Source organism: Chaetomium globosum, genomic scaffold (assembly GCF_000143365.1).
Source record: "Chaetomium globosum CBS 148.51 scaffold_4 genomic scaffold, whole genome shotgun sequence".
Taxonomy (NCBI): domain Eukaryota; kingdom Fungi; phylum Ascomycota; class Sordariomycetes; order Sordariales; family Chaetomiaceae; genus Chaetomium; species Chaetomium globosum.
Window position 1 is genome coordinate 1,110,240 of NT_165979.1, and position 12,232 is coordinate 1,122,471.

Below are 12,232 nucleotides of genomic sequence, written 5' to 3' on the forward strand. Positions count from 1 at the left end.
TCTTTGCTGAGGGCGCCGTGTGTGACGCGTCCTTGGCACGCCCCAGAGCCGTAGGTCAAGTCGGGTAAGTTGAAGCACCCGGTTGTGAGGTTCCGAGGAATCTGGTCTGGCGGGATGGTTCCGTTGGCACGCAAGTCGAGAAATGAAGCAGTGCCGTTCATTCCCAGCCCCGGCGGGTTGGCCACGCTGATAGGCTGCGTTGGATCGGCATCGTCGGCCCAGTTGCTATGGGCATAAAAGTCTTGAATACCGTGCAAAGCCCGCCCAAGCCCTTCCAGCGTACTGCATTTGGCCCGACCAAAATCATCACTCTGCCATCCCGGAAACGCAAAGGTGCAATCTCCGCTATACAGCTGCACCATTTCCCGGCGTACCCGGTTTCGCTCGTCCAGCATGCGCCGCGCTGCACCTACGGCTTGGCGGAAGCGATGGCGGAGGTGATCGACACAAGTTTGGAGCTTTGCGTTTGCCTGGGCCCGGCTTTGTGGGTAGCCAGGTATGTCGAGATAGTCGGCATCGTCACAATGAGCTTCGGGTCCTTCGGGCAAGGGATCGAATGTGTCCGGGGCGCCAACAGCCCCGTTGGTGCCCGTACCAGTGAGAGCGATGCCCAGGACGTTGATGTGATAACCGGCGAGTTGGTCGAGCGAGCCGGGCTCAAAGCAGATTCCGTCGGATTTCTGATCATCCGGGCACTGGAACGCCAGGCGGGTGATCATCTCATGCTCGTTGTGTTGTTTGAGCACAATTGGGTCGTTGATGGTGCCGAACGCACCCGCCACGACGGCGAGGGCGGGCAAGACGATGAGAGAAAGAGAAGATATCATCTTCGCGGGAGATGTAGTTTTGGTGATTGCTTCGAGAATCCAGCGGTGTCCATCGGTGTTTGCCTTGTGAAACTGGACATGCGCTAATGACCGTGCAGATGTCGGATGTGCTGTGGCCGTCCAAAGACTTCAGGCTTCAACTGTTGCGCCTTCGTGACCCAGATCCAGCCTGGGCTTCGGGTCTCGCCGGTGAATGAGGGGTAGGTGCGTGTCGTCGTGACAGCGTCAGAGAGGCCGAGGGTGAGTTGACACGACGACAGTTTCTAGGAGCGAGGAACGAACAGACATTTTGGAGCCTAAAGGAATGAATGCGCAGCGACGATTGAATCTTGTCAACATACGGAATGAAATGAGTGTGTAAAAAACCAAATCTGAGTCTCGGCAAGATGCACAGCAGTGCCAGTGATGCAACCACGAAGGGGGGACGTTGTCGGCCTTCGGGCTGTGTCGGAGTCAAGAAAGACTTGATTGCGAGTTTGTTCGGGAGCTGCGGCGTCAGGTTCCAACCGTCCAAAAACGTGCCCGCTCCAGGCCCAGGCTCAGGCTCAGTCATTCTGACGTGGTCAGCACTATCATCCCTGTTCGATAAGGCAAGGGCAAGGTACCCATTATCTGCAGGGCACTTTCCAGAACGATCGATGAGGGGATTCAAAAATTGCAGATAGGGTTCTGACTCTGTGCATGGTTTGTGGCTACCCATACAAGTTATTTCCATAAGAAATCCATCAACTACACTACGAAAAAACAATTGGGGAGATTAAAATAACTTGTCGTATTTTCGGATCGATCTGTCATTTTTTTCCCAGATGAGGCACAGTCCAGTAATGGAGCCCACAACGCCCCAGAGGCCCACACCTGCCGGCAGTGGGACCCACCGAACGGAAGGAAGGTTGACCAACCGCCATCCCCCAATCCTTCCATTCCTCCTTCCCTCAATCGGCCCATCTTCCATTCCATCGTCGCCATCAAATCATCATCTACCACCTTACCAAAGACGGAACGGCATAGCACGGGCGGCACCGGCGGTGCTGGCTGAAGTAGTTGGCCCACCACCGCCAGTTGACTGATTCGGGTCCGGACTTGGAGTCGGCGTCGGACTCGCGCCTGATGCGCCTGTGCCGTCGTCAGCATCAACCTGCAAAAATCAAAACCGAATTTCGTCGGTTCCGAAGAAAACTGGGCCATGGCTCGGATCAACTCACATTCACCGTCGGTCGCCGTCTCAACGGAAAACACGGTCTTGCACCCAATGTTATCGCATCCCTGGTCGCACGGGAACGACCGGTAGATGGTCGGCGGCGTCTCGTCGCAGCTGCCGCAGCCGGCGGTGATGGTGGCTGGTGCGACGCACTCCATCGTCACGCAGGTGCTGCAGACGTTGGTGGTCGACACCACGGCCGCGCAGCCCGAGACCGAGTCGATGGAAGCCGAGCCGAGCTCTTGGGAAAGAGCGGACCAGGCACTGAAAGAAGCTGTTAGAAATTGATAGCGACATTCAAGTCGATTGGCTTACAGGGCCACGCAGGCGATGAGAGACGTGGAAATGCGATGCATCACGGTGGCTGCCGGCGTCACTTCACGATTGTTGACGGTGTGTTGGAGAGAGGCTTAGTTGACATGACAGAAAGTCGAGGATGAAAGTGCCGGCGAAAGCTGAAAGCAAACTTTGGGTTTGTGTTCTCAGCTGCGGGAGATGCGGATTAGAGCCTAACTTGGAGGAGCAGGCTGAGGCTTAATAAAGGCCACGGCACAACCCATGATTGAGGCTTGATGCACTCGATGCAGGATGCGGATACGTCATGCTCTGACAGGGCCGAGCAACCTGGTGCTACCCCATTCGTTGATCCAGCCACACGATGCCGACTTTAAGGCTCGGCACCTTCCCGTTTCATGCAATCAAAAGGCCCGGTGTCACGGATCAGCCGTTACTCCAGGTCTTTTGTGCAAATCCCAACCGCAGTTGCCAGATGGGGCAGTCGGTAGACTCGTGCCCTGTTGCTAGTTCAGCCAGTCTCCTGCCGTTCGTTAGACGTAGCATTGATGGTTGGTTGATTACTGCCTGAAGCCTCGATACGAGCACGAGACCACGACAAAGGCAGGGAATATTCGCTAGGTTTGGAGGTAGGCACAGGAGACTAGGTCTTAAACCCCAAGCTTGGATGTACGGATTACTTGCGAATTTAACTTGGAACCAACGATGAAATGCGGTAAGAATGTCTCGCTTCGAAACTATTGGGTTTGAGACACTGGTCACAAAATTACCAAGATAAACCATTTGCGAGGCGACCTTTGAAGCTGTGTCGGCAGCATGGGAAACATTTAACTTATGGTCATACGCTAAACCCGGATTTCTGATGCCACAAGTTCATCATCTCTGAAACCTCCCCAACCGGCCTCCACAACCATAGGTAGCCACCAAAACAACCGTCAACAACCATGACCCAGCCCACCCATAATACCTCCCATGCTTCAAATTGATCCCATCCGCACCTCTCTATGTCCCCCCCCAAAACTCTCAGGCTACTCCTCTCCTTTCCACCCATCCCCCACCCCCCTCATCCACTGCACCCCGACCAACCTCAACCCATGCCTCTTCACAAACCCCTCAACCCCAAAACTCCTTCTCTCCACAAACTCCTCCCCACCCACAATCCCCCTTCTCCAACCCCCCCCGACGGCCCCGACCCCGCCGGCTCGGCAAACAACAGAAACAGATAGCGGTGCGGCCCGGACTCGTCACTTGGGGCCCGGCCCCAGAATACCCCGTCAGCGTGCGCCCGCCCTCGATGCCGCCTCCCTCCGATCCGGCGCTGGGCGCCGGGATGCCTGTCACCACCCAGTGCCGCCAGTAGGCGAATTTGGGGTCGTCGGGCGTGGGCGCGTCCGGGTCGATGAGCAGGAGGGTGAGATGGCAGGGTGTGGGTGGTGGTGGTGGGCATGCTGGGCCTGGGGAGGGGGAGGGGAAGGCCGGTGATGGTGACGGTGGGCGCTTGGCGCACTTCGCTGAACCCGCACGAGCGTGCCGGGGGAGATGGGGGCGCGGGAGCCGGGGAATTGGACCGTCAGGTCGAAGGTGGGGGTGAAGTCGGCGGGGATGGCGGGGGAGGGGAGGAGGTGGGCTTGTTGGAGCGAGTCGAGGAGGGGGGTGGCGGCCCATTTTGGTGGTGGTTGTTGGTGATGATGTCGTCGTGAGAAAGAAGAACACGCGCTGCTTCGGGCATGCAGTCTGGTGGTAGTTGGATAGGTCGTTATTTTGTATCCTCGGTTTGGGGGTGATGGTGATCTGATTGGTGGAATTTGGGCAACTCTTGGCTGGATCTACTCGGGATTGCGATGGGCGAGGGCGGGTACGTCGATGTCGACATCGACACTCGACACGGGGCTGGGGTAGTATCTCATTCAAGCTATGTCTCACTCATGAAGTAGCAACGACTACCTCTATCGATATCGTGCCTCTAAACTTTGGGTTCCGTGCCTACAGCAACGCAACATTGAACGTAACTACGTGCTTTTCCCCGGCATGCGGGGCCGAAGCCGACGGCGGCAAAAAGAAGCGGCCGGCCCACATGGTGACAGAGGTCCCCTCCTCGCCAGGCCACTTACCTCTTTCGGTAATTTGAACTGACAGCAAACCGGTCTAGGCGGGAGTGGCCGCTCCCGTTCTGCGGTCGATCAGAGGATTTGTTCAAGATCACAGAATCTTGGAAAATACTTGACGGGTGTGTCTAGGTCCTCCGGTATCAATGTTAGATATTCTGGGGAGGTCGAAACTGAAAATGGGAAATAAGTAGAAGCCGTACAAGTTCATCAACATTGTGCAATCTGCAAAGACCACTAGATAGCATACAAACTGCCCGTTCATCGCGTGATTGCCTCGGCCATATAATGACAACATGTGTGATTTGAAGTATAATTAGTCGTAGGCCGCGGACGCCGTGTATCTGGACCGATGGCCCTCGGTCACCTTCGTGGCAAACCCAATGACTATGGTCATTGGCATATGGGCCTTAAGGTGTTGTTATAGTCAAAATATTTATAATCTCACGTTTGAGTAGAAATCTACGTTCTAAACTTGCTATTAAATAGTATTCTCTAGAGGATCAACATCGAAACGGCCCCCATCAGTTACCAATATAAGCGCCATAAGTGCCATGTTTAACTGTAACCTACTTGAATTCCAGCAGTTTGTTTACTGGGAAAAAACTGCAAAACCCCATGTATGTGAGCAACAAGGTCCATGGAGCTGTTGACTTTGTACTTGTGCGTGGCCTGGAAAGGAGAAAACGAACTGGAGAAGAGAAACAGCTATATCAATCACCATAGGTGCCACATAGGCAGGCTTGCAATATATTACCTAGGTATATATTCTAATAGTTCGACCTAACTCTCCAATATCTAATTCTGCCCCGCGATTGGCGATGCGGGTAATATGTGTTGAGACCGCCTGCCGCAAGATACAGCAGAGACTCAGCTCGAGGAGGGGCAACAGGGGCCGACCGCGAACCTTGGGACCCCAAGGGCCTACGGCGGTGGAGAGAGCCGCGGGCACGGTCATGGGCTGGACGGGGGGAATCGTTGATACGGACAGGGTAGTAGAAGAGGCCTGGAGAGCGAGGTGGTTAAAGGAACGGGACGGCAGAGCAATTACCAGGCCGGCGGACGACTTTGACCATCAGCGGGAGACGCTATTTCGGAACGAAACCCTAAGGAGGCATGACGGTCTCAACAAGGCGAAGAGCTCACTGCTGATTCAAATCCGGACGGGAGCAATAAACCTACGGTACTTCTTGTTCACACGGGGAGTCCCGGAGGTTCTGACGCCTGCCTGCGAGTGTGGCGAGGGACGAGAGACTGCCGAACACCTAGTAGTGTGGTGTTTGGCCCCACCGTTGGCTCGAAGATGGGAGAGGACTAAAATTCGGACACGACGGGACTTTTACTCTATTCTACACGGTATCAATCCCACGACTGCACGGCTTGCGAGGAGGATCCTCGACTGGCTGATGGACACGGGGAAGCTGCCGATGTACAGCTTAGCCAGGAGGCTCGAGCTGGAAACGGCGGCCTGAAGCGCCCCCGTTCGGAGGCCAGGAGGCCTCCTCTCTTTGTATATGTAGGCTCACTAAAACATCGCTCCTTGATTGTTGGTACGGGTTTTTCACCCGGCCTGGGAGGGCACGGTTTTCCTGTACACTAAATAGCAGAGGGTCCGGCACGCCCTAGGGCATAGCGGAGTATGAATAACAATAATATGTGTTGAGATATCGATGGATGAGTGTCTCTTTTCCTAAAATTCCTCGAATTCTTCTGATTTGTTGGCAAAAATACCCATCAACATTATTATCCAAGGTACAGACAGGTACATGTACATACCTCCCTCATGTGCCACGCCGGCGCGAGCGCCAAGACGGCACTGGCGTTTGCCCCAGACAGCACCTCGCCAAAGATTCCACATCATGCATGACGGGTCATTTACCAAGCAACGGAGTTAAGTTTCACCATGATTACTGATCGCTTGCTCTATGCTTTGATATGATGTGAACCACCAAACAGATAAGTACTTAGAAGACCGACCTACCTTTGGGCTTGATACACCTCGGGCTCAGTTACCGTCAAGTTATTTCGGATTGATCCAGTCTCAAATTCACCACAACCATGTCCACAAACAAGACCCCCGGACCGGTCCAAGAGTTTGACCATCTCGTCCAATCCGCATCTTTCGTTTTCCTCCTCTGTAAGTACCTAGGTACCTATTGACGCATTACAATCCTGCCTCTCATAAATTTTAATCTTACACAACTAGATTACCGCGGTCACTGGTGCCCCTTTTGTATCGCCCACTTCAAGCAGCTTATCGCCATCTCGGACGAGATCAAGGCTGCCGGTGGTGTGATCGCTGCGGCAACGGCGGAAGTGCCGGAACACCTCGACAAGTTCAGGGCCTCTACAGGCTTTTCCGACACAGTAATTGTTGACCCGGAGAACGAGCTCGCCAAACATCTCAAGAAGAAAGAATTGCTCGACGTGGCGATTACCGACTCACAGCTTTACCAGCTCCGAGGATATAAGCATGGCCTGGCTCAGCCGGCGCTGCTTGTGATGAAGAGGGACGGGACGGTGCTACAGCGCTGGGCGATTGTGCCATCCATAGTAAGTAATATGGGTTGGGAACCGGGTGGAGCGGCGAAGCTAACGAGTCGCGAGATGAATATTGGCGGCGCCACGGATAGACCGGTACTCGCGGAGGTGTGGAGGAACGTTCAGAAACAGCTTCGGGGGGAGGATGTAAGCACCAAGCAAGCATACACGACAACTGGTGTCCTCCACCTTCTCAACCAGAAGCTTTTTGGGCGCTGATGGGTCTCTTGATCTGTACATGAGACTCGCGCCACCATTACTATGATTCTGGCGATTAGTACCCGTGGTTCTGCGATGGTCTGATTGGTATATCTAAGTCAAACCTCCCTGCTCATTCGAACAACACTCTTGCATGCTGCCGTACTTGTCGCGCCTTGCGCAACCCATCCGTCGTGTATCCCTCGGGAAAGCCAACAACCACCCTATCCCCATCTCTCCACACCGCTGGTGGTAGGGGGTCACCCGTTATACCTTGTATATCTGTCGAGTCTTTTAGGGCACACCACACACAGGCGTAGGAAACAAGCATTTATTCCTTGGAACCTTACCTATCCATAATACATATCGACAAGGTAGTAGTTATGTGGGTACAGGTTATTCGGAGTTGCCGTCGAGGATATATTTGCTTACTCTCTCAGAATCTCTCTCCTCCTTCTTTTTCCAAATCTGGAATACATTCAATGCTTCCCTTTCTCATCATTTTTCCGGCCTTGACATGCCCCGGACCTCCAGTTTCCTATAAAATGGAGAAAGGGTAAAGGAACGGAGCATATATATCCGAACGAGACGACCATATTTTACATGACTACCCTATTGGGTACCGAGTTCTTTAAGCATTACAAGTGCCTTCTCGAGCCTGTTACACATTGGTTGTTTTACAGGTGGCTTCTAACTTCGGACTCCACCCGCATGGGTGATGACATCCAAGCAGGCAGTCTCAGGCCCCTAGGCATCTTCGATAACAGTTGCGTGATGTTCTGCCACAAATTATTACGTAGAACAGGCGAAGCCTGGCTCCATAGATGCCTCGAGGCAAGCTCATCAGGGAGGGATGGACCGTGCCAAAAATTATATTGTAACGGTTCAAGAAGTCTATCACATACTCCAACCGAATGCTAACCAATCTACGAGTACAGAAGTACATAACTAAAATATTCATTAGAGAGAGAAATAAAAACCAAGACAATTGCTCTGGTGGTGAGCACTCCTCCCGATCGCAGGGGTACTGCAAGCCGTGTCCCTTGCCATGGTGCCTGTCCCCGTGAACGTCGTCCAGAACAACGAGTCCAGGGCCCCCGAGGCCCGAAGGCTCACATCGGGCTCAGGGCGTTGATGTGGGTGTGGGGGTCACCGTGGCAGTGACAGTCTTGATCTCCGTCGCCTTGACCCGAATGGTGGTGGTCATGACTGGACTAGCCCAATAGGAGGTGTAGTACGTCGTTATGGTGTAGAGGGAGGTGCTGATGCTCTTGACGTAGATCGTGGTCACTCCGTACGGCGGGTAGGTGACGTCTGGTTTGCCGATGACAGGGGTAACAGACGCCGCCCGTTCCTTCAGTTCGGCACCTGAGTAGGGTTGAACATGTGCGCCGCCAGCATGGCGAACTGGAATCCGAGGACCAAGCTGAATGTTCGAGCTGTCGGCGCGGGCGAGATGACGGCCAGAGACTGGCGTTGCTGTGGCCTTAACAGTGTAGGTACAAGTCGTCGTCCCGGTGGTAACCGTTACGCGAACTGTACTCGTATCGGTGAAGGACCGCGTGTATGTCGTAACCCCATTCGTCGTCGGAACCAGATTTGTCGTCGCCTTGGCTGAATTGACCACATACGTCGGCGTCGAGATCGGCTGGTAGGCGATGAAGCCGTAAGTGTTGATGGCTACGCCTGCGGCCGCAGGCAAGATCCAGCTAATCGAGTGGTGGCCTTGGCCCATGTCCTTCCCGCGCAAGTTCTTGCACGAGAACTGGAAGTTGCCGTTATTCATGCTCGCTACCGGGATCGGGTCGCAAGTGTAGTTATCAACCCTCATGGGTCTCTGGAAAAGATCGATAACTCCGGGGGTAGCTCGCGGAACATAAACAACAGGTGTAACGGAATACGCCTTGCCTGAAACCGAAGCAGGGAGGGTGCATTTGGCCGTTGATGCGGGCCACGTCGTTGAGGTCACTGTAATTAGCAGTAGTTAGTCCCGAGTTCTCGCAACTTCTCAGAGTCGATGGGAAGGACGGGACTGACAGGAGTTTAGCCCGCACGCTGTGGCACCAAAATAGTTGGTGTTCGTCGGCGCGTAGGCAAGAGTGGCGGGGACATGATAACCACCAGAGTCGATAACAGTGGTTGCCAGCGCCGGAATGGTTAGAAAGCAGCTGGGTAGCACCATTTTGGCTGTGGTAGATTTAAGGAATGACTGTAATGACTGTCTGAGATGCACGAAAAAGAGTGGACGGGTTGCGGTTCAAGGTGCAATCCTACGATCAAAACAACAAAGGGAAGGAAGTCAAGATCGAGACGCAACAACATTGACGCCTGAAATCTCACAAAAACAGAGAGAGCATCCCGAGATTGCCTGAGCGGTGCCAAGACGTCAGACAAGGATTAGACGGCGTGGTGGTCGCCCCGGATGCGAGCCCCTGAACAGCGCCTAGTGCCATGATCTTTTTTCTGCAAAACTTGAAGGTGACTTGTTTTGAGATGTGCCAGGTACAACTGATGGAGAAACTGGGTTATTCATATGCTCCGCATCCAGTCCCGCCTACACAGTACAGTTGCTCAAGCGGAGCCCTCACTCACTTTTGCTGATCCGTTGGTAATTGGGTCACTTGAGTACACCTACACGGTACCTATGTAAGGTGCCTAGGCAAGTCCACTTGCATGTGGTTTGAACGCTAGCTCGTTATCAATCATCCTCGAATCTCGTTAGGTAATTTGGAACGGGTAAGATCAAAATAACTAACAGCATTGTTGATTCTGTTGGGTTAGTTCGTGCCGAGGTAGGCAGTTGTGCAAGTCAAGCATTGGGGTCTTCCCCTGTTATATCCCTACAAGCGATGCTCCCCTATCGGCTCACTACCTTACATTACTTTGTATCACCTGCCCACTCGTGTTCAAACACTATTTCCTGGCGCCCTTCCAATTCCGCGCCTCCCTTACGACGCGTTCCTCTGAATAGTCTTGGTTTGCCGGGGGCGGGAGCGTGGGGAGTTGCTGTCATCCAACAACTAGACTAAGGTATTCAACCTCTCCTGAGCAGACAGAACTTCCACAACCAACCGCCGCCCCAACCCGGCATCAACCCGCGCCAACCCTCCGCCCCTCAACCTCCAACACCGTCCCCCTCTCCCCCATCCTCACCCCCACCACCAACGCCCTGCCCCCCTCCTCCCCAGGCGCACTGAAATCCCTCTCCGCCAAAAACGCGCTATGCGTAATCACCACGATCCACCCCACCACGCCAGCCCGCGACATGACATCGCACCACCGCACCACGGCCGTCTGGCCGGCCCGATCCAGATTGTCAAACACCTCGTCGACCAGTACGTAGTGGGCGCGGTGGGCGCTGCGCGCGCGCGCCAGCTGCAGCAGCGCGAAGAACAGCGCCAGGAGCACGCGCTTGCGCTCGCCGCTGGACCGCTTGTGGTACGCGAGGGAGGGGTTGACCGCGAGGGTGGGGTCCAGCACCCGGTCGGCGGGGCGGGATGTGCTGGTGGTGGTGATGGTGGGGTCGTCGGGGTCGGTGAAGAGGGTCCGCAGCATGCCCGTGGCCAGGCCGTGCGTGTGGCGCGTGTCGTGGTAGAGGACGGCTAGGGCCTCGGTGACGAGGGCGTTGAGGTCCGAGGTGGAGTTGGTGAGGATGTGTTCGCGGAAGTTGGGCGCTTTTTTCAAGTTTTTTTTTGAGGAAGACGAGGCGCGGGAGGTTTGCTTCGCCATGGAGGAGGACCAGAAGGCGAAGAGCTCGCGATCGGCGGTCAGTTCTTGATGTTTGCTGGCTAGGCTTTCGCGTTCCGAGCGCAGCGAGTGTAGAGATGATTGTTCGTTCTCTACCAAGGGTTTGTACGTGTCTGCCTTCTGTTGCTTGATCGTGACCTGGTGCTGCAAAGCTTGAACTCTCTTTTGAGCCTGCATGGCGCGCTGTGCACGCTCGCTTATCGTCACGGCGTGGTCGATAGCAAGCCTTTTTTCGTGCTTCAGACTTTGTAACCGCGACCTGCTTCTCTGAAGGTCTCGGCGAATATTCTCAACGGCCACTTTTTGAAGTTCTTGGTCATGGCTTTGGGCGCTGCTGGTCTCTGGAGAAGCGTCATCTGGATCCCCGGATATGCGCCGGAGGCTCCTGACGGTCTGGACCAAGAAGCGGAGAATGAAGGTCTCTGCAACGTGAAAGAACTTGCGCAGACCCCTGGGCCGAGCCGCAGCCATAGCTTCGATGGTTTGACTTAGTTGATGCTGTAACCGGCTTAGCCATGATGCCGGCACCGGCGCCGGCTCGGCAGGCTTCTGTTCTTGCATCCTGGCACAGGAGATCTCCAGCCGCTGAAGGTTCTCTTGCTCGGTGTCGATTTGATCCTCTAGTCTCGCAATGTTATCGCGAGAGCCCATCTCAGGATCGGGGGTCTGGTCTTCCTTCCTTTCATGGTTTCGCATAGCTACCTCGAAAGATGTGACTGCTTCCTGCGCCTCGCGTTCGAGCTTTGTGTGTTCTTTCTGTAGATTTTCAAATCGTCGTTTATTGTCCTTTATCTTCCAGTCCTGCGTGTCTAGCTTGCCCTTAATCTTGGCCAACTGGGCGTCGATGTCTTTGAGAGATAGCTTCGCTATCTGCTCGCATTGATCTAATAGCGACAGGCCCAAGGAGGCCTCGATCAGGTCGCGCCTCTGTGCTGGCGTCGCGCTCAGAAAGCTTGCTGCACTTTCGTGGCTCAAGACGACAGTCATGACGTATGTTTCAAAGTCGGTGCCCAGCAGCTCATTGATGGCTGCCTGCGTTGTGCGCGCGTTTGGGTGCTCAAGTTGCAATTGTGGTTCGCCATGAAGCGAAACGACAACGCGGTTCTTATGACTCTTGTGTTTTACGATACCGTGTAATAGTGTATCCGTTGGCGAACTTCCAGCTCGACGGAGCAGTTTCTGCCCGCGTTGTCGTTTGATGACGGTCGTCAACCGCTAGCCCGCGCCCGCCGCGAATACACCGGCCCGAAACTGACACCACGTGATGGGCCTTCGATGAGTGTGGCTCTTGCCAGAACCCATTGTCGCCGAACTATTAAGGT

At 54.5% G+C, this 12,232-nt stretch overlaps 4 protein-coding genes across 4 annotated transcripts in view; 1 reads left to right on the forward strand and 3 right to left on the reverse strand.

Moving 5' to 3' along the window:
* Positions 1–3,984, reverse strand: part of CHGG_04053 (uncharacterized protein) — a gene marked incomplete at both ends in the record, with an annotated part of 5,340 nt that extends 1,356 nt beyond the window's left edge. The window contains 5 exons of the mRNA XM_001223266.1: positions 79–910; positions 1,254–1,405; positions 1,817–1,940; positions 2,030–2,299; positions 3,477–3,984. Coding sequence (XP_001223267.1) covers positions 79–910; positions 1,254–1,405; positions 1,817–1,940; positions 2,030–2,299; positions 3,477–3,984 — 1,886 coding nt within the window. The remainder of the gene's footprint in view (positions 1–78; positions 911–1,253; positions 1,406–1,816; positions 1,941–2,029; positions 2,300–3,476) is intronic.
* Positions 3,985–6,482: 2,498 nt separating this feature from the next.
* Positions 6,483–7,268, forward strand: CHGG_04054 (uncharacterized protein; the record flags this gene model as incomplete). The annotated part of the gene is made up of 4 exons (XM_001223267.1): positions 6,483–6,561; positions 6,631–6,944; positions 7,017–7,112; positions 7,209–7,268. The coding sequence occupies 4 exons, from the start codon at positions 6,483–6,485 to the stop codon at positions 7,266–7,268; spliced, it is 549 nt and encodes a 182-aa protein (XP_001223268.1).
* A 1,018-nt stretch (positions 7,269–8,286) lies between these two features.
* CHGG_04055 (uncharacterized protein) lies at positions 8,287–9,345 on the reverse strand (the record flags this gene model as incomplete). The annotated part of the gene is made up of 2 exons (XM_001223268.1): positions 8,287–9,131; positions 9,201–9,345. 2 exons carry the CDS (start codon positions 9,343–9,345, stop codon positions 8,287–8,289), a joined length of 990 nt encoding a protein of 329 aa, XP_001223269.1.
* A 908-nt stretch (positions 9,346–10,253) lies between these two features.
* On the reverse strand, positions 10,254–11,897 carry CHGG_04056 (uncharacterized protein; the record flags this gene model as incomplete). Its single annotated transcript, XM_001223269.1, has 1 exon — positions 10,254–11,897. The coding sequence occupies one exon, from the start codon at positions 11,895–11,897 to the stop codon at positions 10,254–10,256; it is 1,644 nt and encodes a 547-aa protein (XP_001223270.1).
* Positions 11,898–12,232: the final 335 nt, after the last annotated feature.